The sequence below is a fragment of the Taudactylus pleione genome, unplaced genomic scaffold (assembly GCF_031769625.1).
Source record: "Taudactylus pleione unplaced genomic scaffold, aTauple2 ptg000484l, whole genome shotgun sequence".
NCBI lineage: Eukaryota > Metazoa > Chordata > Amphibia > Anura > Myobatrachidae > Taudactylus > Taudactylus pleione.
In genome coordinates, this window is record NW_028284886.1 from 5,056,535 (window position 1) to 5,079,000 (window position 22,466).

The window sequence follows — 22,466 nt, forward strand, 5'->3', positions numbered from 1 at the left end:
CTCTCCATCACACGTCCCTTGGGTGTTCGTAGGCCAATGGCTACACATGCACATTTTGACATCCGAGTCATAAACCTTGAAGTCTGTACATTGCTGGGCTGGAAGTCTGTACATTGCTGGGCTGGAAGTCTGTACATTGCTGGGCTGGAAGTCTGTACATTGCTGGGATGGAAGTCTGTACATTGCTGGGCTGGAAGTCTGTACATTGCTGGGCTGGAATCTGTACATTGCTGGGCTGGACGTCTGTACATTGCTGGGCTGGAAGTCTGTACATTGCTGGGCTGGAAGTCTGTACATTGCTGGGATGGAAGTCTGTACATTGCTGGGCTGGAAGTCTGTACATTGCTGGGCTGGACGTCTGTACATTGCTGGGCTGGACGTCTGTACATTGCTGGGCTGGAAGTCTGTACATTGCTGGGATGGAAGTCTGTACATTGCTGGGCTGGAAGTCTGTACACTGCTGGGCTGGAAGTCTGTACATTGCTGGGCTGGAAGTCTGTACATTGCTGGGCTGGAATCTGTACATTGCTGGGCTGGAAGTCTGTACATTGCTGGGCTGGAATCTGTACATTGCTGGGCTGGACGTCTGTACATTGCTGGGCTGGACGTCTGTACATTGCTGGGCTGGAAGTCTGTACATTGCTGGGCTGGAAGTCTGTACATTGCTGGGATGGAAGTCTGTACATTGCTGGGCTGGAAGTCTGTACATTGCTGGGCTGGAAGTCTGTACATTGCTGGGCTGGAAGTCTGTACATTGCTGGGCTGGAAGTCTGTACATTGCTGGGCTGGAAGTCTGTACATTGCTGGGCTGGAAGTCTGTACATTGCTGGGCTGGAAGTCTGTACATTGCTGGGCTGGAATCTGTACATTGCTGGGCTGGAAGTCTGTACATTGCTGGGCTGGAAGTCTGTACATTGCTGGGATGGAAGTCTGTACATTGCTGGGCTGGGATCTGTACATTGCTGGGCTGGAAGTCTGTACATTGTTGGGCTGGAAGTCTGTACATTGCTGGGCTGGAAGTCTGTACATTGCTGGGCTGGAAGTCTGTACATTGCTGGGCTGGAAGTCTGTACATTGCTGGGCTGGAAGTCTGTACATTGCTGGGCTGGAAGTCTGTACATTGCTGGGCTGGAAGTCTGTACATTGCCGGGACAGCTCTGTATCAGAAGAGCTGTCCCGGTAAAAAAAAGATTTTCCTCAAGCAACAAAGCCGGTATGCAGGAGATTATGGAGTGAGATTATCACAATTTATTGTGATATTTGGCGCATCTATCCCTGGGAGTTATTCACAAATAGCACAAGTTATGTAGCACATTTGTATGCTAGCTATTATATATATTGGTTGTGAATGCTCCATCACAGGTTAAAACCTGCATTAAGCCTATTCGTCTGCCTTTAGTAAAGTGGACGTTTATCATCAGTACGGTTTTGAGGGTGGGACTCAAAAAAAAAATTATCTCATGTTAACATATAAGCTTGCACAATTGGGATTAAATAGTCCCACCCCCAATCCGTGCAAATGCCGCCCCAATCCAATCTCCGCCTTTAAACATGAGTATTAACGCCATGCGTCCAACGCTGCACAGCCTGCAGGTGCATTGGCGCGTTCTCACTGATGCTCTGTTACAGCCCAGTTACTGACATTCCGGCGCAGATGAAGATGTGGCTGAAATGCGCACGACTCTGCATAGCAAATGCTTACATCACCTACGTATTGGCTCTAGTGCACAGTTCTCAAACTCGGTCTTCAGGACCCCAAACAGTGCATGTTTTCCAGGTCTCCTCATAGAATCACAAGTGAAATAATTAGCTCCACCTGTGCATCTCCTAAAATGTGTCAGTGAGTAATGAATACACCTGTGAACCTGCTGGGTGACCTGGAAAACATGACCTGTGTGGGGTCCTGAGGACCGAGTTTGAGAACCACTGCTCTAGTGCATGTGCAGTGTGAAAATGTGCTGAATTAACTACCGGTAATTGTGTTACCAAAAATAGGAGAGCGCAATTCATTGTTTATTTTCACACAGTACTGTACACTATATTTAGATTTCTCTACCTTTGCTGGAGTGTCAGATCATTGCCTTCATCCATTGTCAAAGTTATTTTGGGGCTCCGTTCACATCCGGCAGCTGAATAGGGAATCTTTTTTCAACACGTTGCCACTTTACACCACTGACTGAATGTTCCTGTATATTATAATAAGTTATTTCCGATTCCTGGTTCTGGTTTGCTATTACTAGAAGCTACAGTATCTATTTCCTGCAATTAAGAAAAAAATTTACTGTTTAAGTTAATAGTTGGTTAGAGCTATTTTGTGGGTGGCTGCTTTAGGTTTATCTGTATACATAGTGGACAACTTGACATTCTATTGCGCCTAGATTTTCTTTGTTTCAACTTTTACTTGGTTGTATATTATAATAAGTTATTTCCGATTCCTGGTTCTGGTTTGCTATTACTAGAAGCGATCTATTTCCTGCAAATAAGAAAATAGGACATGTTTTCCTTAAACATTTCAGTCCGTTAGACAGACTTTAATTTCTAATGCTGGGCATCCGCTATACAATTATCTGTCAGATATCTGTCCAATCTGGCTGGTTGGAATGAAAACCTGGTAATGTATAGGAGCAAATGACAATCGACCATTTGCTCCCAAACACTGGAAAACAGACAAAAATGGTCATTCAGACAAATTGGTTAAAACACACGAATTTTAACAATTTGAGCAATTGTTTTTTGTCCGGTTTCCAGTGTTTAAGACCATATGATCGATTGTCATTTGCTCCCATACATTACCAGGTTTTCACTCCATCCAGCCAGATTGGACAGATATCTGACAAATAATTGTATAGTGTATGCCCAGCATTATGGGCCCCATACATCAGCGATGGATTGCCGCGATGCTGCAACCCGGCATCGCAGCATTGCAAAAATCCAACATGTTTGATTTTCCCGATTTTACGATCGCGATCAAAAAATTATCGCGATTGTCAAATCGGGGACAGACGGATCATTGAACTTCTATGGTGGGCGATCGGAAATTTCCGATCGCATCCCTGCATCGCGACGATCCGTCGCAGAAGTATGGGCACCTTTAGATACACGGAATGGCAAGTTGCTCAATCAATTAATTGGTCCAGCACAGGTGCATGTAAAGCTGCATACACACACAACAATTTTTTTTGAACGATTATCGTTTAACGATAATCGTTTGAAAAAAACGTTCACTTTCTGAGTCAAACGAAAGATTATAGTTCATGTGCGGTCACGTTTGTAGTTCAGTCAGACTTGTCAACTGACAGATAATCTGACAGATAATCGTTCATAAAATCGCTGGTAACAAAATCGTTGTGTGTGTATGCAGCTTTAGGGAGGGGCTAATCTAGACAAGAAAAAACACACACACACAATTTCCCCAGTACAATACAAAGGTCCAGCAAATGGGATAATTATCCTATATAATAATAGCAATGGAGAGCTCTCCGTTACATATATTTGCAAACATATGGTAAGCCACCAAGGCGTCCCTGTTTTGGTGGTCCTAACGTTACATGATAGATAATACCACCCACTTTGGGTCATACATTTATGTATTTCAACGCCTTGATGTGGCTTACCAAATATTTACAAATGTATGTACATGAGATCTCTACATTGTTATTATATAGGATGAAAATGCCATTTGCTGGTCCTTTGCATTGTGCTGGGGGAATGTGTGTGTGTTCTTAAGGTGCATACACACAGAACGATCTATCTTAACGATATAATTTATATAATTCCGTGTGTATGCGATGATGACCAACGATGCGTGCTCCCGTTGGACGATAACGATATTGATATCGTCCATCCGGCATGCATGCAGGTCAATCTGGACGATATCGTGCAATTTCCATGGGGGTTTGCGATCATTGGTCGTTCATCGTTGGTGATATCTTTGGTGTGTGGATGAACAATATCGTTCATCCAGCACACCAGGAATTTCAAGGGAGATCGTTCACATATCGTTGGCTGAACAGATCGTCCCAAGTATACCCAGCATTAGACTTTCATTCCTGTCTTCTATAACTCCTAAGAGTAAATTGGTATCAGAGCTGTCTGCATTTTTAGTGACAGATATTTTCTTTATTTTTTTATGCTTTGGCTTACATGTGCCTGTATGTAAATAGACTAAGGGGGAATATTTATCATATTATATTACTCACTTTTGGCTTCGTTAATTAACAACTCTCATCGAGGCGATTTATAAAGCAGCAGTGTATACTTTGGACAGTGTTACTGAACTATAAAACAACCTACATTTTAGGCTTTGTGGCTCTTTAATGCACAGCTGATAAGATACTCGGAGCTCGGTGTCACAGTGCTGCATATCTGCAGGAGTACAGCTATATAACTGTATGTGGGGATTCTGGCAAGCTGCTCTGTAAATGGAAAGCACTTCCAGTGTGTGGCTTTTCTTCACTGCATTGTGATACAGCAAGGTCATTTATTGTACAGAAAACGGCATACCGCTGTTTCTCCTCACAGTCTTTCTTCGGCAGCTCTTGTGGGGTCCAAGTTCAGGAGGACTATATGTGAGTGGTATACAAATGCATAAACAGCAGCTAAACCAGGTTTTCTAGTCTTCCAGAGAAATCACATTACGAACAAAAATGCTATATTTGGATACGTCACACACAGCGCTGAGCTGGTTCTCTTGTTACTAAGAAGGAAAAAACCCATCTCGCATATTAAACACGGCCATGCAGTTTCTGATTTCACAGCAGTGGTCCAACAAGTGCATGATAATTAATAGGTGCTGTTGCCCTTAGCAACCAATAAGATTTTTTCTATTATAATCTACACCGGTGGTGCTGAATGGGTGGCCCAGGGGCCCTCCAAGGCTTCACTTACAGCCTCCAGCTCCTTCCATCTTTGCTGTCGTATTTATATTATTATATACTGTAGCACTTGTATAAAAAGCCTGCTGAGAGGTTATTACACAAAGGTGTCTTTCTCATTGGTTAAATGTATTAATTTAACTTGTTACTGAGATTAAGAGTAGCATGTGGCCCTTTTGAAGGCTAGAGGGTCGAACTGTGCAGACACCAAAGTGCATTCAGTTGGCTAACACTGATGTAAGAATTGGCAGCATCTGATTGGATGCTGTCTGCAACGTGATCTAGTCACGGCAGGCGCTATCCCGGCACTGACATCCCAACATGGGAATAAAGATAGGTGTCGAAATCCCGTCGCCTATCATTAGCCCCACTACAAAATCCCGACACCCAGTTTACCGAACGAAGGTAAGCCGGGTGTCTTAGTGTTTAGCCGTGCGGGGGGGTTAGGTTTAGGGACCCCCGGGGGGACAGGGTTAGGCATCCCCCCCCGGAGGGTCAGGTTAGGGAAAGGGGGGGGTTAGGGTTAGGCACCCCCCCCCTGGAGGTTTAGGGTGTAGGGAGGGGGGTTAGCTTTAGGAACTAACAGGGGTAGGTTTAGGAACTAGGGGGGAGGTTAGGGTTAGGCACCACTAGTGGAGGGTTAGGGTAGGGAGAGGAGAGGGTTAGGGTACTTACCTGTTGCAGTCAGGATTTAGATCCGTCGGGCTGCCGCTGTCAGTATTTGATACGTCTGCAACAGCTCCTTTTATAGGCTACAGTTTACGATTCTCATTAATGCCCTTGTTTTATTTGAACAATAGTTGTGCTCTGTCCTGGGCTGGTTTCCTGCATATCCCATACAGCCTTCCTACCCTATGGCATGGCGTGGAGGAAACTGGATTCTGAAATTCATACACTGTATATAGCAGTAACGTGAGGTGAGGTCAATGGCTGGGGAGGCACACATATAAAAACTGTGATTTTATACATCAAAACTCTGGAGCATGACAGGGAGTATGATAGGGGATGAGTATGACAGGGGAGGCTCTGCCTCCCCTGCCTACCTTGACAGCACGTCCCTGGTATATAGCTATAAGCCAGGTTAGGCCTAATTGCATACTTCTTGGAGGCTCAAAAATCTCTAAATCTCCTGGAAATGTAGGCCAGCCTCCAGTGATGTGGGCGATCTGGGGGATGCATGACGCGTTTCGCAACAAATACCTTATTTTTGTAGCCCTGTTCTCCAAAGACGAGCACTATAGCCATGATATTCCATGGTATATGTTCACAATTAAGCATACACAGAACCACTGACTCCTGAAGGCCTGGCTGAGCAACTCCGCCACCCAGGGCTCCGCTGGGTCCAGCATGCTGAGACGGGATGTGCCGCAAAACCACGTCTTTATGGTGCATGGCAAGGACCGTTTTCTCACCCTGTGTGCTTACACACAAGGAGTGTCTGAGTCGATACTTGCCCCAGTCCATCCCTGCAGGGAACACATCTTACAAGGGGGGCAGGTAGTGGGCACCATTTTTGTCATATATGTATAGTGGGCAAGTCACTGTAGGGAGATGTATCTATCCACAAAGAGACATAGAATGGAGAAGCTACCCAAAGCAAGCAACCAATCATCTTCTGTCATGTCATAGTCTGTGCTAGATAAATAACAATTAGCAGCTGGTTGGTTACTATGGGCAACTTCTCCACATTATCTCTCTCCAGTGATTGATACATCTCCCCCTATAGAAGAAAAATTAAACCAGGTCACAGCTTCTCTTTTTAAAATGTATTTTTTGTAATGAACTTGGTCTGACCTGAGCTGTGTCAAAGTACATTATCTTCGTAAGCTGGTTCTCATACATTTGCGCTGTATTGTTACTACTTTGGGATTTATATACTACTTGTCTTGCTAGCACAGTGGAGACCAGCATATACTTAGCAGTATCAGGAACCAATAATTTCAGTAAGGAGCGGTGACATCACTGATGTGCCCCATGGCGAATATTCATAATGCACATCCAATATCCATGACGCGTTTGTTCTAAGTGAATTGATAAACGCCATATACTGTATGTCTCCAATGTGTTGGCAAAAAAGTGCTCTTGCCGTCAGACCCCATGTTTAAAATGTATTTGTGCCTTTGAAAGTGTTACGTTAGTCCCCCTTTCCATGGATTCTCTTTGATTCACTATAACTGAGACTGGTCCGTAGAGATGCTCGAAAATTTTAAACCAATTTCAAATTCAATTAAAATTTCACCAGTGACATGGCTGCAAAATGCGTTCACGTTACAAACGTCAATGGGTTCCTGATTCAGATATGTGTAACTAAATATGAAACTGGCTTTTACGGTTTACCTGCGACACCAGCATTTAAGGTTCGCCAATGGTGGTTTTTCATGTGCTTGAATATTATTTAAATTGTATTTTATTTAAAAACTATTTATTTTTATTTATTTTTTTAACTTTAAGCAGGATTATGCCTGTCCCTTTTGCAAATAAACATAACGACAGATTGGTTGATCCCGTCAGGTTATTATTTTTGGTGCTGGGTCTTTTTTTAATGGGGTTATGAATATATAACATAAACATGCACTGGCTTGTATTTTGTAATTAAGACTATGAAATATCTTGATGCACTGTGGGCTAGTTCAGACATCCCGTAAAAAAAAAGACCTATGACATTGGAGATCCAATCTATGTTTGTAACACTGTGTATAAAAATAACCGTGTGGTTTCTTTGAATATTATGAGGATGTTTCTAGTTCCATATGCTGGCCATACACGTTGCAATTATAGGGACGATCCGCCCGATATCGGCGGATCGCCGCGATAATTGTAGCATGGGGGGGCGACCGAGGGTTAAATATTGCTCGGTCGGGCATGCTGGATTGTCCAGCATGCCCGTCCGATGCGATATTTACCCGGTAACTGTCGGCCGCATCGGGCAGTGTATGCCCAGCGCGACCGACAGACAGACATTTCCTGTGTTCCTTCCAACGGAAGGAACAGGGAAATGTCTCCTCCCCCGGGGGCAGAGCGCGGATGTTGGGCTATACACTGTGAGATTTCTCTCACAGTGTATGCCGGCGACATCTGCGGCTGGCAGCCGGCCAGATAAAATGTCTGTCGGTCTGACAGACATTTTATCTGGCAGTGTATGCCCAGCAATAGTAAAGTAGGGCCTCCCTGCTATATTATTATTGAAGGGTTGGGGATGGGAGCCCGACTTGGGATGCTGGCTGTCAAAAGACCGACAGCGGCATCCTGATGCTGAGAATCCTGACTAGGGACACGTAAGTTCCCTAACCTTCCCTCCTTCACCCCCTAACCCTAACCCCTCTGTTCTGCACCCTAACCCTCCCTACCCCGCACCTTAACCCTACCCATTAGTGCCTAAACCTAACTCTCCCCCCTTAGTGCCTAACTCTGAAGGTGCATACACACACACACAATTTTTTGAACGATTATCGTTAACGATATCGTTTATTGTTCAATCGTTGTAAAAATAATTCACTTTCTGAGTTAAAACGATGAACGATTATCGTTCATGCGTGTTCACGTTTGTAGTTTGTAGTTCAGTCAGACTGACCAACTGAACAATCTCATCAAGGGAATATGCAAAAATTGTTTGTAGTTCAAAAACATCGTTCATTACACTTTAAAAAATCTGACAGAAAATCGTTCATAAAATCGTTGGTAACAATATTGTTGTGTGTGTATGCAGCTTGACCCCCTCCCGTTGGTGCCTAACCCTAACCCCCCTGTCCGTAGCCTAACTCTAACCTCCCCCCTCCCGCAGCCTAACCATAACTTCCCCTGTCTGTAGCCTAACCCTAACTTCCCCCTCCCGCAGCCTAACCCTAACTTCCCCTGTCCGTAGCCTAACTCTAACATCCCGCCTCCCGCAGACTAACCCTAACTTCCCCTGTCCGTAGCCTAACTCTAACCTCCCCCCTCCCGCAGCCTAACCCTAACTTCCCCTGTCCGTAGCCTAACCCTAAACCCTCTGGGATGCCTAAACAAAACCCTCCCCTCCCTCCCCCGCGGCAAACAGCTAAGGGCGCCTGCTGTCGGGATCCTGGCATCGACATCTCCCCTCATGTCAGGATTCCGGCGCCGGTGTCCTGTCCGCGGTTCGGGATTCCAGCACGGGATTTCGGCAGCCGGCATCCCGATAGCCGGTAATTTAACTACATCCCATTATGGAACAGTTACGTAAAGGGTTTACATGATACAGAAAAGTAACGTATTCGTCTTCACCCTTTAATAATAATAATAATATACACTTGGATAGCCGTTGCGGTTATCAGTCGTCATTTTGTAAATTTGTCAGTGGAAGCAGGAGAGAGAGACTGTTTGATGCTAGATCATTGCACACATTCCAGGTCTCACAATCACCAGCAGCTTTAGCTGAATAGAACATTAACCTATATCCCGACAATAGCTGTGGGGATAAAGAAATGCAATTCGGCTTAAAAAGCGGAGGGAGAAATCACATCTTGCGGATAGGAAACCTTTGATATCTCCTTATATTTGGAAAAGCGGATGACAGTTTATATCTAAAACCCGTAGTGTTGCTTTAGTGTAACATTTGAAGCAACAGATACAGAAGGGTTTTTATTTATTATTACTTGGCAGCTTCCTAGAAACCTGCAAATCCTGCTGTCTGCAAATATCTCTCCGATTCCTCAAGAGTTTGATGCTGAAATGTTTTTCCTTTGATTTCCGCAGGTTCTGGCTTTTGCCATTGCGAGAGATTACGACTGCATCCCAGGATTCCAGCAGAAGATTTTCTACATCGAGCAGCCAGCAGAGTTTTTGGTGGATCAGCTGGTTCTGAATGGTAGGGAGTCATAATTTTTCCTCTATGATAGTTTATTTGGTACTTGTGTACTTTACGGACTCATTGCAGAGAGAACCCAAGTGTAATACACTCATCATTAATATCAATCATGGTAATGTCTAAATCCCCTTCATGGAGAGGACCCTGACGTCATCAGCCAGTCTCCAGCGTCATTCCCAGTGTCCAGCGTCATTCCCTACCAATCAAGGGGGAATATAACCTTGTGGCGAGCGTAGCAAGCCACCGAGCCCGAAGCGTGGCGAGAGCGGCGAACCCGCGAGGGGACAACTTTCTTCTTTAGGTGGTGATAACTTTCGGTACTTGTGTACGTAAAGTACACAAGTACAATTTAAAACATTAATTGGGTTCTCTTTGCAATGAGTCTGTAAAGTACACAAGTACCGTTTTTCTTTTTGGTTAGTGCAGTGTGAGCTTTGCAGTTGTGCTGAGGTTGGACAGTTTTCCTACTTTTCGAACAGCAGTCTGCAACCGTGGGTAGGCGGCAGAACCATAGTGGCATAATTCACATGCCCACAGACCGCCCACTTCACTGGAGAAGTGGGCAGGATCCGGGAGGGTTTTATACTCTACTGTGATCCCGGTAGAACTCAAATTTGGGAGTTTACCGGACATTGAAGGAAAGTAGGCGATCAGGACCATTGTAGACATGCAAAATTTAAGTACTGTGTGTTGTATTTAAGCTATATATTATTATGCAGTTCTGTACAATGATCTATTATTCATTCATATCAGGCCCTGCTCCAGTGGAACTTACAGAATAATGCCACTCCCTTAGAGGGCATATATAAATACTATATAGCTTTATTTATTTATTTAGTCTCACTGGTATTGTCCTTCTGATATTTGCAATACTGCAGGTATTGAATGACAGCATTTTCTGTGTAGTGATGGTCTTAGAACAGTATTTGTTTTATTGATGTTGGTTATATGTAGCGTTATGGTGAAAAATGAGTCTAAGGGGTAAATTTACTAAAGCAAAAGTTTTTAGAAGTGGAGATGTTGCCCATAGCAAGTAGCAACCAATCGTATTCTAGCTATTATCTTCTAGAGGTTAGTTAAATGTTAAGTAGAATGTGATTGGTTGCTATGGGCAACATCTCCACTTCTAAAAACTCTCACTTTAGTAAATATACCTCCTGTGTCTGACTTTATGTAAAGGTTTCCAAATGCATTTTCGATGAATCAGGGACAGTCAGAGACCATGTTACTCTTCTTCATAGACACAATGTGCAAACCAGATGCTCCTCATCGGAAGAACAGACTTCTGGGAAATTCTATTCATGGGTCCATTTCATGGCCAATCTGCACTATAGTAGATTTGCTATTGGTTTAAGGCGCGGATGTGTAAATAACATTTTTCATAAGCCAGATCTCTGGGGCTGGCACTACCACTGGGCAAACCTAGGCAGTTGTCTAGCGCACCAATGGTTAGGGGGTCCTTGTACATTGAATGAGTGACATATACAGGGGTATTCAATATGGAGTGAAAAGTCATTTTTTGCGATAATTTTGCACCGATGACGTCATTTTCGCTGGTTTTGGTTTTACACCGTATTCAATTTCAAAGACTTTTCGCAGGTTCGAAAAGTCTTTGAAAAAAAACGGGGATAACTTTTCACCACTGAATAGATGGCGAAAATAAGTGCAGAATTGGGGTTTAGGGGTGCAGGTTTAAAAAAAATAGCCTGCATCCCTGAGAATGTCATTTTAAAATAAACTGTGTCAAAAAAAGTTTTAAAAAAAAATAGGGACACCCCAAAAAAATTATTTTAAATTTGGGGTGAAAAAAAAAATGGGAAAAAAGTGTTTAAAAATAGGGAAATAGGTTCAGGGCTATTCTGTAAGTATGCGGCAGGTGTATTCTAGAATAGGATATTAGCAGCAGGTGCATATTTGCAGAATTTTAAAATAAAGACTTTTGGGACTTAAAAATATGCTAGTACCCATTTTCATGTACCCCAAATTTGATGGGACCACTAAAAAATGAAAAAATAACCTAAGTGCTCTTCTGCATCACTTCTTCAATGTCGGGAAAAAACACCTGCAGCCACTATTTAAATCCCCGACTTTCATTTGCAGGCTGAAACGGGGGTTCCCATAGTGATCCCCCATGTTTTTACAGTTTTACGGGGTTCCTACAATTTATTCCAGGAAAATTTCGTATTTTTCTGCATATCCCACTTCGCAGGTTCCCGTTTTTGTAGCTTTTATATTGAATAGGGGGTAAAAGCGGGCGCGCGCCCGATACTTTATCCCTGGAAAATCTCCGATGTGAAGCGAAAAGTCCAGCACGGACTTTTCGCTCCCATGTTAAATACCCCTCACTGTGTCATCCAGTGTTTTTAATGCTGCTTCGGAGCTGCAACACAGAACATGCTCTGAGGTGGCGTTGGGTCACCACTTCCAATTGGGGCTGGCTGAAGCTTTACTGAGCCCATGGGCTGGCACTAGTCATGCTAATTTCCTGAATAGGGGTAGCTTATTAGCAATCATGTAATTTGAAATAAAATGTATTACTAGCCTAGCAGAACAGGTGTGGCAATCCTTTTATATTTCCATATACTGCGTCCTAGAGATAGGAAGGGGGGGAAGGAAAGAAGGCAGGTGGGGCTTTTGCAATCATGAAGTTGGGGAAATCTTATCCCTGAGCCCTGCGCACCTCATAAGCTGAGTGGGAGGGGTCTGATGATGCAATGGACATCATCATGCCTCATTTGCCTTTTAATGAGATGGGTGGAGCTTTACCACTTCATTTGCATCATGTCCACGCCCACTGCAGCAGCTAATCTCTCTCTGATTGCTTTATTACAAGTATAAAAGGTCTTTCCCTAATTTGGGAATCTCCTAGATTGCCCTAATTTGGAACAGGTATGTTCTAGTACTGTATTAGTAGATTTTTAGAGCAGTAAGTACATGGTGGAAACTATATAACATATCAAATATAAGAAAGTGGAAACTTTTACTGATTATAATGTCATTATTTTGCTAAATGGTTCGTCATGTTGAAAATGATTTGTGTTTATGCTTCTGTTTCCCTTTTGAAGCATATTTCTATCTGTCGTACACTGTAACGTTTGTATAAATGCCATTATAAATCTGCAAAATTGCTATTGATCATTCGCTCGTAAAAAGCTGACAATAATCCAACACGCTGGTTTTTTTTTTTGTTTCAAAAGTGGGTTTCAATAGATCGCAAAGTGAAATCAACAGCGTTTTGTTTAATAAAAGCGTTTTATCCAGACACTGATGCCCTCGCAACCAGCGCAATAAACTCTCCCGCATAGCACGCGGTTCCTTAGGGCTTTATATTATTTTATATCTTTGTGAAATAGAAATGTAGAATGTTCACAAAATGGGTTTAAATCCTATTGTTAGCTGAGGATACAAACATAATATGTTCAAATAAAAATCCAATCAGCCGCTTTTGTGATATTACCTGAGCTTTACAGTATGATATAAAATTGACTGCTATGTACCCCAGAGGAACAGACGGTAAACCGATAGGCCACCGGCGAAAAACAACAAAAATGAGGACATAAAGTGTCATATACTGTATGCAATATTCGACCATTTGTGTATGAGAAGCAAAGGAAATAGATTTCACTTTGTATACTGACCTAAGGCGATAAGAGATGACTGTTTTTAAGAATCAAGTGTAGAATTGATTTTTGTAGAGCGAGAGACAACCACCCGCCTTGCGGCTGACTTCTATGCAATGCCGAATGAGCCCCATAATATTAAAGCGACGTTCTTCTATACCTCATCACTTGGCTCCATAGCCAGTAAACACAACACAACATGGTGGTGGTTCTGCCAGTTACCTTTTATAGACTAATATCTGTTTACGGTCCTAAGCGATATGATTCAACCCACACACACAAAGTTTGCTTTCACAGGGGAACCGTGCCCGTCACCCTGGAGCCCCCACACCTCAGGTAGTCTCCCATAAATCCTCCCTACTGCCACCCAACCACATCCCCACCCAATTCAGGTGACTGTGTGTGACATAGGCGCCTATTCATCATCAGAGACTGTATGGCCTCCGATGATTAAGTATTGAACTCGCTGCGAGGAATACTTAAGTATCCATCTCGCAGTGGGGGATAGTTTACAATGATGAATTGCTCCGGTGTGGGGACAGCTGCTCCGAAAAGCAACTGTCCCCTCGGTTAGTATCGCAGCTACAGATGTAGCTGCGTTACTAACCTCCTCCCCCTCAGCCCGAGGTCACACATGCGCACAGCCATAGGGGAGTCCGTGAGAAGGTGGTGGAGGGATCCACTCTGAACCCTCTTCGCATCCCCGGAATTCCTTCCCATAGGAAGTAATGGGGCTACAAGAGCAAGCGCTGAAGATGGCGCTTGTTCTCATGAGCAAACTCCAAAAACTTTCAGTTTTCGGAGTTTGCTGAATATCAGGGGGTCCTATCGGACCCCTGATGATGAATGGCCTGGTAACTAAAATATGCAGAAACTAGCGTTTCCGCATGGTTACCGGGCCATTTATAGATGATGAATAGGCCCCATAGGGTTTCTCCACCTACACTCCCACTCTGGACTGTTAGTCCAGCTCTCAATTTCCAGGCAAATGACAAATATTAGTGGCTACCACAGCCAGACAAGCAATCACCATCTGGCATACGCGCAACATGACCGGTCACACTGGGCGTGACTCGGTAGCGCCGAGCATCTTTTGTGCGACTATTTACCTTCAAATGTATCTTATTCGCACAACGATGTAATTAAATAGCACAAGCAGCTTCTGCTGATTAAAATGATATGCGGCATGCCTATGTTCTGTGTGTATCTGCGGGTGTATCTGCATGCGAAACGCTACGTTACAGTGTTATAGCTGCTGACACTGTAATGTAGCATTTCACATGCAGATACACCCGCTGACGCACACAGAACATAGGCATGCCACATATCATTTTAATCTGCAGAAGCTGGTTGTGCTAGCTATTCATATCACTTTGTGCATAAGACGCATTTGAAGGTAAAAAGTTGCACGAAAGACACTCTGCGCTACCGAAGGCACGTGGAGCTCCGACGTGGCGCGACTTGTAGCGCATGGTGAATAGATGTATTTGGCCACATCTGTACTTCATTGACACAGGTTCCGCAAGTCACTTGCTCCCTTGGCTCCAGAAATCCCAATCCAGCCCAAGCTTTCACAATGTGTACGTGGCAGATGCTGTTTAATTAAACAAGAGTCCCCGAAAATGATGCTTAGAAATTATGAACACAGGAATGGAACTGTGTTAAGTGCAGACTAGAGCAGGGAGTAGAGGTAGCCATTGACCATTGATGGTGATCAACATCAGTGGTTTGCCACCAATGGCCGATGCTTTTGTCATTGATGGTTCTCCATCCTCCATCGATGGTAGATAATCAGCAATGTTTTTTTCTGTCTCAATTTGTCTCCTGGAGCAGGACTGGCGTACCACTTAGCTCGTGCACAATGCTTTGCAACGCTCAGCCTATGCCGCCCTTCCCTGATTGGCCCAGTCCCACAGCAGGGATAATCATTGATGGTTCTCCATCAATGGTTTCATACAATCGAAGTTGAGCACAGATGGCCCCATCAATGGTAAACCCTTAGATGGCAATCACTAATAAGGAGGCAGCATACCTCCCAACATTCATAAAATTAAAAATTGGGGCAGAATCAAATGCAATTTCCCCACCGTTGTAATGATTTCATTGGCTACTTATCCACTGGTAGGTTCTAACCCCGGCAACTTCACATGCACAACTCAAAAGAAAAGTAACCAACACAAATACAATCCCCCCAAAAATTTCAAAAACTGTGTACTGAAAATAACAATAAACGTTTAATGATTATAGTAAATAGGAGGAACATTATAACTCAATCTAAAAATATTTTATGCTCTTTATTAATTAATTAGCAAAAATTTAATTTGGCACGAGTTAACCATCTCATAATTTCTCTTTGCCTGTATTTATTTTTTTATATATATTTTATAGCAAAAATGAACAATTTTGTATTTATTCTTAAACCTCTTTTGAACCTTTTGCAGTAAGATCGCTCACCTGCTGTAGACTAAATCAGATATTAGCCAGTTTTATTGACTGTATTGTGACGTTTGATACATTTGTATTAGGAAGACAGTGATCCTGTGAAATTGCAAATTTTTACGTTTTAGTCAGAAAGGTTTGAAGCCTCGCATTTATTTCTAGGGCTTCTTAATGTGTTTTGTAGGCTGGATAACAGTATGGGACACTAATAGTGTTTAGTATGTCACAGATAACATCTCTTCTGCCATCCATGCTAAGCAGCCTGCGTGTGTTAAAACAGCTTAATTTTTAGATGGTACCATTAGCACGCCGAGCATCGTATGGCAAACGCCTGACATCTTTGTTGCTAATGGGTTTATTTAGCTCATTTCCTCGAATCACAACAGGTTGCAAATGCTGACATTTTCCTGTGCACCACAAACACAATTTACTACTGTATAGGTGTAAGCGTAGAAATATAGGAAGATGTGAAAGGTCACTTAAGAAATGAGATCCATAACCATGGGCGTTTCTAGAGAGGAGGGGGCCCGTGTGCAGTCTCGGACAGGGTCCTCCTCCTCTCTGTCCGAGCTGTGCCATCAACCCGGTCCGAGCGCATTTGGTGAGCGAAAATCACCAAATCGTATATTCAGCGTTGTCTGCAAACACATTGGCCGCCAGCAGCGATCATTGAAATTATATTGAAATATTGGATCATCCGATGATCATACGGACGTGGGTGCAGTCTGTGGCTGTTTGGATTGAATGAAGGGCTGCTGTAATGTATTTTTTGTTTATGTGGACCATGTGCTGTGGTGTGCTTTGAAATTGCCTAGATCCCATGTTGGCAGTACCATATGTAAACCTAATGAGGTCAATCCAATAAGGAACACGTTTTGGGGAAAGCCAGTTTGTATCCTGAAACTCGCATACATCGCACGAATGCACGCACCCCAGAAATGCCAATTTGTGATGGTCGCTGCAAAGTTGCGCAAATTTTCTACAAAAGGCAACCTGGGAGAAGTGCATGATAAAGTGGGAAAACCACCCTAGACCCCCAAAAAGTGACAACTGAGATAGCAAGAACTAGGGGCCGTAACTAGGTGTGCGACCGGCTCTGGCTCTGTGGGCGGGACTGTTGCTACCCCACGGCCCCTGCTTCTGGCTGCTGCAGCCAGTATCGCTGCGGCAGTGCTGCCTGCCTGCCATTGGACACTACACCCTGTGATAATTACAGCTGCCCAAAGCATCATGAAGACTCACCATGCACTGCAGTAGTTCCGGGTGCCGGCGGCACTGTCCCCTTATGCGCGACGTCATGGCGTCATGAGCAAATGGGGTGGGGCCGGCACAGGGCACTCAGAGCCCTGGTAACGACTCTGGCAAGAACATATAGAAGGCTGTTAATGACCATAACAACAGTATTTCAGGTTCTTAAAAGGTGTCAGATGGCTGATTTTGCCCTTTTAATTAACAGTTTAAAAATGATAACAGGAAAGTGTTTTTCAGTAAATTAAATTCTTTCCAACATTTTGGGGTACAGAAAAATGTCTCTATAGTAGTTTTTCAGTGTTTTATACCAGTTTGTAGAACATTGGTATAAATCCTTTTACCTCTTATCTGCAAGTTCTAAAACTGTTCTCCCATTAACACAATACCCCAATATACAGTACCTGTCCCACATCATTTACACCTCCGCACACCTGTCCCACATCATTTACACCTCCACATACCTGTCCCACATCATTTACACCTCCACATACCTGTCCCACATCATTTACACCTCCACATACCTGTCCCCACCTCATTTACACCTCCACATACCTGTCCCCACATCATTTACACCTCCACATACCTGTCCCCACCTCATTTACACCTCCACTTACCTGTCCTACATCATTTACACCTCCACATACCTGTCCCACATCATTTACACCTCCACATACCTGTCCCACATCATTTACACCTCCACATACCTGCCCCACATCATTTACACCTCCACATACCTGTCCCACATCATTTGCACCTCCACATACCTGTCCCACATCATTTGCACCTCCACATAGCTGTCCCACATCATTTACACCCCCCTATATCTGCCCCACATCACTTAACGCATTATGGATATTTTTAGAGATAATCACTTGAAAACTGGCAAGAGATGAGCTCTTCGACTTTGGCTTAGATCTTCCCACCAACTTGGATCTCAGAAAAAGGCAAAATGTCATCTTTCACGTCTGAGATCGCAACTTGGAGGGAAGATCCCAGCCAAAATGGAACCCCTATTTTCTGCTTTTTAGGCCAAATTATGCTATATAAACCCCTCCAAGTGCGTGATTATTTAGTTGGAGGGTTGTATCACGCCCCATTTCCCGGGACGCTCTCTACTGTCCTGTATGTATATTTATGCTGCTACTATTCACAGTGAAACTACTGGTTTATGGCTTTTCATAAGCAGCTGCCACAGCTAAGGGGCCATGAATAGTCCCGAAAACACAGTAAATAGCAACCTGAAGGAAAATTTGGGGCATTTATCACTTTTCTGATACAGTATTTATGGGTTTATTTACTAAGCAGTGTTAGGAGACAGCGTGAATAGTGATAAGGTGCCAGCCAATCAGCTCCTAACTGCCATCTCACAGGCTGTGTTTTAAAAATGACAGTTGGGAGCTGATTGGCTGGCACCTTTCACTCTGTCTGCTAACACTGCTTAGTGAATAGACCCCATAGTCTCCTTGGAGTCTGGTAAAACATGCACTGAGGCTTATGCACATAGGGGGTCATTCAGACCCGTTCGCGAGCAAAGGACGCTCGCAAACGGGTCGATGTTCCCCCACTGCGCATGCGCACGATGGAGGGAGCTCCATCTTGCGCATGCGCGAGACCCGGACTGCGACAGCCAAGCTGTCGCTCCGGGTCTCGCACCAAAGGGGGCATGCTGTCGATGTTGATTGACAGCACGCCCACTTTGGTGGGCGTGCCTGCCAGACGGAGGCGTTCCCATGGGAACGCCTACCGTCTGGAGCCGGCCCCACTGACATCACTAGTGATATCAGTGGGAGTGATTTTGGCTCTGATAGAGCCAATATCACTCCAGGGCTTGCGGCAGCGAGACCCTACCGCAGGGTCTCCGTCGCAAGCCCGATGGTCGCGATGGTCAAGACCATCGCGACCATCATCATGGACGCTCGCATATGCTGTGGGTGGTCACCCACAGCTATGCGAGCGTCCAAGAGGACGCTTCATTTTCAGAGAGGAGGGCCCTGATTCAGAGCCCATGGGGCCTGATTCAGAGATGGACGGAATTACAGAGCCGCACAAAGTGTCTGTACAATTCCGTCCATCTAAAATCTAATGTAACTGGAGGTGTCTGTATGAAACAGACGCCTCCTTGCTGCATCTGTGATCCCAGCTCTGCAACTGAGGTCACAGCCGGGAATGGTGGCCAGCGACGCCCCTCGTTTCCGGTAATGGTGGTCAGCCAAACCAACACTCCGCCCTACAAATGGACATGATGTGGCTTGGGAGGGGGTTGCAAGCAAGATCGCAGGACCCATTCTGCATATGCACAGAACAGGTCCTGGACTTACGCAGACGCCAAAACATCAGAGATATGCGCTAACCATCAGGTCCAGAGTGTTATAAATGGTATGCAGTCGGGAAGTCCCGACTGTCATATCCTCCCGGGAAGGGTCTAAAGACAGGCGTCGATATGCCAACGCCTGTCATTAGACATACGCCGGGAGCCCGACGCCCGGCATCCCTATTGAAGGGGCGCCGGGTGCGGATAGCTGTTGGGGGGGAGGGTTAGGTTTAGTGTTCCCAGGGGGGACTTAGGGTTAGGCACCCCCCCAGGACATTAGGTTTAGGCTAGGGGAAGGTGGGTTAGTGTTAGGCACCCCCGGGGGGGACTTATGGTTAGGCACCCCTCCCGGGGGACTTAGTTTTAGGCGGTGGGGAAGGGGGGGTTAGGTTTAGGCACTGGGGGGGGAGGTTAGGGCTAGGCACCCCTAAGGGAGGGTTAGGGTTAGGGGGTAGAAATATGTTATAGAATACTTACTTGGGGACGATCGGAATTTCCTCCTCTGCCGGGATGCCGCTGTCGGGATTCCAACCACCGGGAATGGGTCGGCCGTAAATCATACCGATTCCTCTTATAAATAGATTCTAACCAAGCAAAGAAAAAGCACAGTCCAATGCTCCAGGTGCATATTGGGACAGGGGATACACAACAGACAACAGAACTATTTCCAGTATCCACACAGGGATCAGGGCATGTGGCACACCACAGAACCAGGTCCAATATCCAGGCAATAATCGGGTCAGGTGGCATACAAAAGAACTAGGTCAATTATCCAGGCAGGGGTCAGGGCAGGTGGCATACAAAAGAACCAGGTTGATTATCCAGGCAGGAAACAGGACATGTGGCTTAAAAAAAGTGTTAGCTCCAAAATCCAGTCAGTGGTCAGGGCAGGTGGCATATAAAATAACCAGTATCTAGACAGGATTCAGTGCAGGCAGCACACCACAGAACCAATACAAATATCCAGGCAGGGGTCATGGCAGGTGGCATGCAACAGAACCAGGTCAAATATTCAGGAAGGGGGGAGCGCAGGTGGCATACTGAAAAACCAGGTTCAATATCCAGGCAAGAAGCAGTGTAGGTGAAACAGGCAGGGGTCAGGGCTTACAGAGAATAGTCTAAATGCAATGTTATGGATATCAGACACAAAAACAGAGAACTCTCTATACGGGTGCATTGCAGCTATCACAGGCAGTGAGTGATCCACAGGAGCCGAGCCCCCGCACCAGGATATTCCATGCTCCTATGCAACATAAATGTGACAGGGTGCAGTAGCCAAGCAATGACCTTAGAAACTGTCCTTTAATAAAATTATGTAATGTACATACATATAGTATAGATGCATGAGTATCTTTTTAAATGCCTCTATCAACTGTCGAGGTACATCTGAAAGTCACAATCCAATCTCCAGTTGGACATCCGGCCGCCTTTAGCGTTTCCTGACTGCCCCCCATTCCGCCACAGCGACGTACGAGCGCCGAGACCTCTACGCCATATGTGGAGGGATCACTTTCTAAACATTAATCTTGTTTATTCTTAACATGATTTTGTGGCTTTTCGGGGGGGGGATTTTTTAATTGACTATAAATCAAACCGAACATGTGAAAAATGAAGGCAATTAACAGGAAAGCATTTTGCCATGCATCCTGCATACCAGAGTGGAAAGTAACCAAGCAGTGATTTAAATGTCAGAATGAAGGGTGTTTTGACCCGCATTGAAAAGCTTTAATTCCGAGTCTAATTAATGACTGACCCTTTGTTCTGTTGGTTGATGGATTATAGGTTACATCAGAATGCAGAATATCTCCGCTGTCGCTCTAGGTCTGTACGAAGCGTTGTTTGCACTTAGTACAATTCTAATTTAACGTAATTGTTTTACGACCGTGTCAAGTTGCGGCTTCGGTGACCTGTCTCTCCCACTTTACATTGATTGTGAGCAGCGCCTGATGGGTTAAACGGTTGATCTATTGGCCACCTGCCGCGCCCCTAAATAAGATTCAATTTGTTTAAAGGCCGGTAGCATTAATACCAATTGTGTAGTAGTAACTAAATCCTAGGGTATTAATGTTATCTTTTCAATATCACTATTAGGAAAATAACTAGCTTGGCATTATTAAAGATAACCATTACTGTGGATTAGAACAATAAATAGCTCTATGTATTGTATCCCAAACTCATTCATTTTAAAGGGAGTGTTCAATCAAAGAAAAAGCATTTTCTCCAATTCAGGGATCATCTATTGGTATCTTTAGCTTTCAGTTGTTCCAAAAGAAGGCAAATCGTGGCTCTCAAGAGACTGGCAAGGCATGCTGGTATTTGTAGTTCAAAAACAACTGGAAAGCTATATTCTGCCAAAAATGTAACTCTTCCATTATTACTGGGCTGAAGCTCAGCATCACAGTACTGCAAAACTCATCCGTACGTAGTCCTGCTGTGTTAAAAGCATAGTCATTTCACTTCAAGAGGGAGATGTTTCAAATCTTCCAGAGAGATAAAGTGGTAAAGTTACCCATAGCAACCCAAGGTCATTACTAGCGGTGAGTCTCCACGCAAATGGGTATTCAGGATGTTTGCATAGTAGTCACCATTAATTGTCTGTCCACGGTGAACACAGGGCCTGATTCAGAGACGGACGCTCTGAAAGAACGCTCGCTCTGAATCAGGACGTTTTTGTTTTGGAGTGGCCCCCTGGCCGCTCGCATAGCTATAGCGAGCGGCCAGGTTGATGGTCATGATGGTCAAGACCATCGCGACCATCGGGCTTGCGACGAGACCCTTGTGGTAGGGTCTCGTGGCCGCAAGCCCCAGAGAGCTTCTGGCTCTAATAGAGCCGGAAGCTCTCCCACTGACATCACTGGTGATGTCAGTGGGGCCGCCCACAAACGGCAGGCATTCCCTTGGGAACGCCTCCGTTTGTGAAGCCACCCCCCGGCCACGCCTACCAATCACCATCGACAGCTCGCCCCCTTTGGTGCGAGACCCGGAGCGACGGAGCACCCGTCGCTAGCTAGGTCTCGCACATGCGCACAACGGAGCCGGCTCCGTCGTACACATGCCCAGTGGGCAAAAATCGACCCTGTTGCAAGTGCTCAGCGCTTGAGACCGGGTCTGAATTAGGCCCACAGTGCTGTAGGATAATACCGTGC

General features: G+C 44.8%; 1 protein-coding gene across 1 annotated transcript in view; it reads left to right on the forward strand.

Annotated features, from left to right (window-relative positions):
- The window catches only part of CDH13 (cadherin 13), an 870,720-nt gene that overhangs the window by 160,861 nt on the left and 687,393 nt on the right, over nt 1-22,466 (forward strand). Inside the window, exon 2 of the mRNA XM_088449431.1 lies at nt 9,588-9,699. Within this exon, the coding sequence (XP_088305557.1) occupies nt 9,588-9,699 (112 nt within the window). The remainder of the gene's footprint in view (nt 1-9,587; nt 9,700-22,466) is intronic.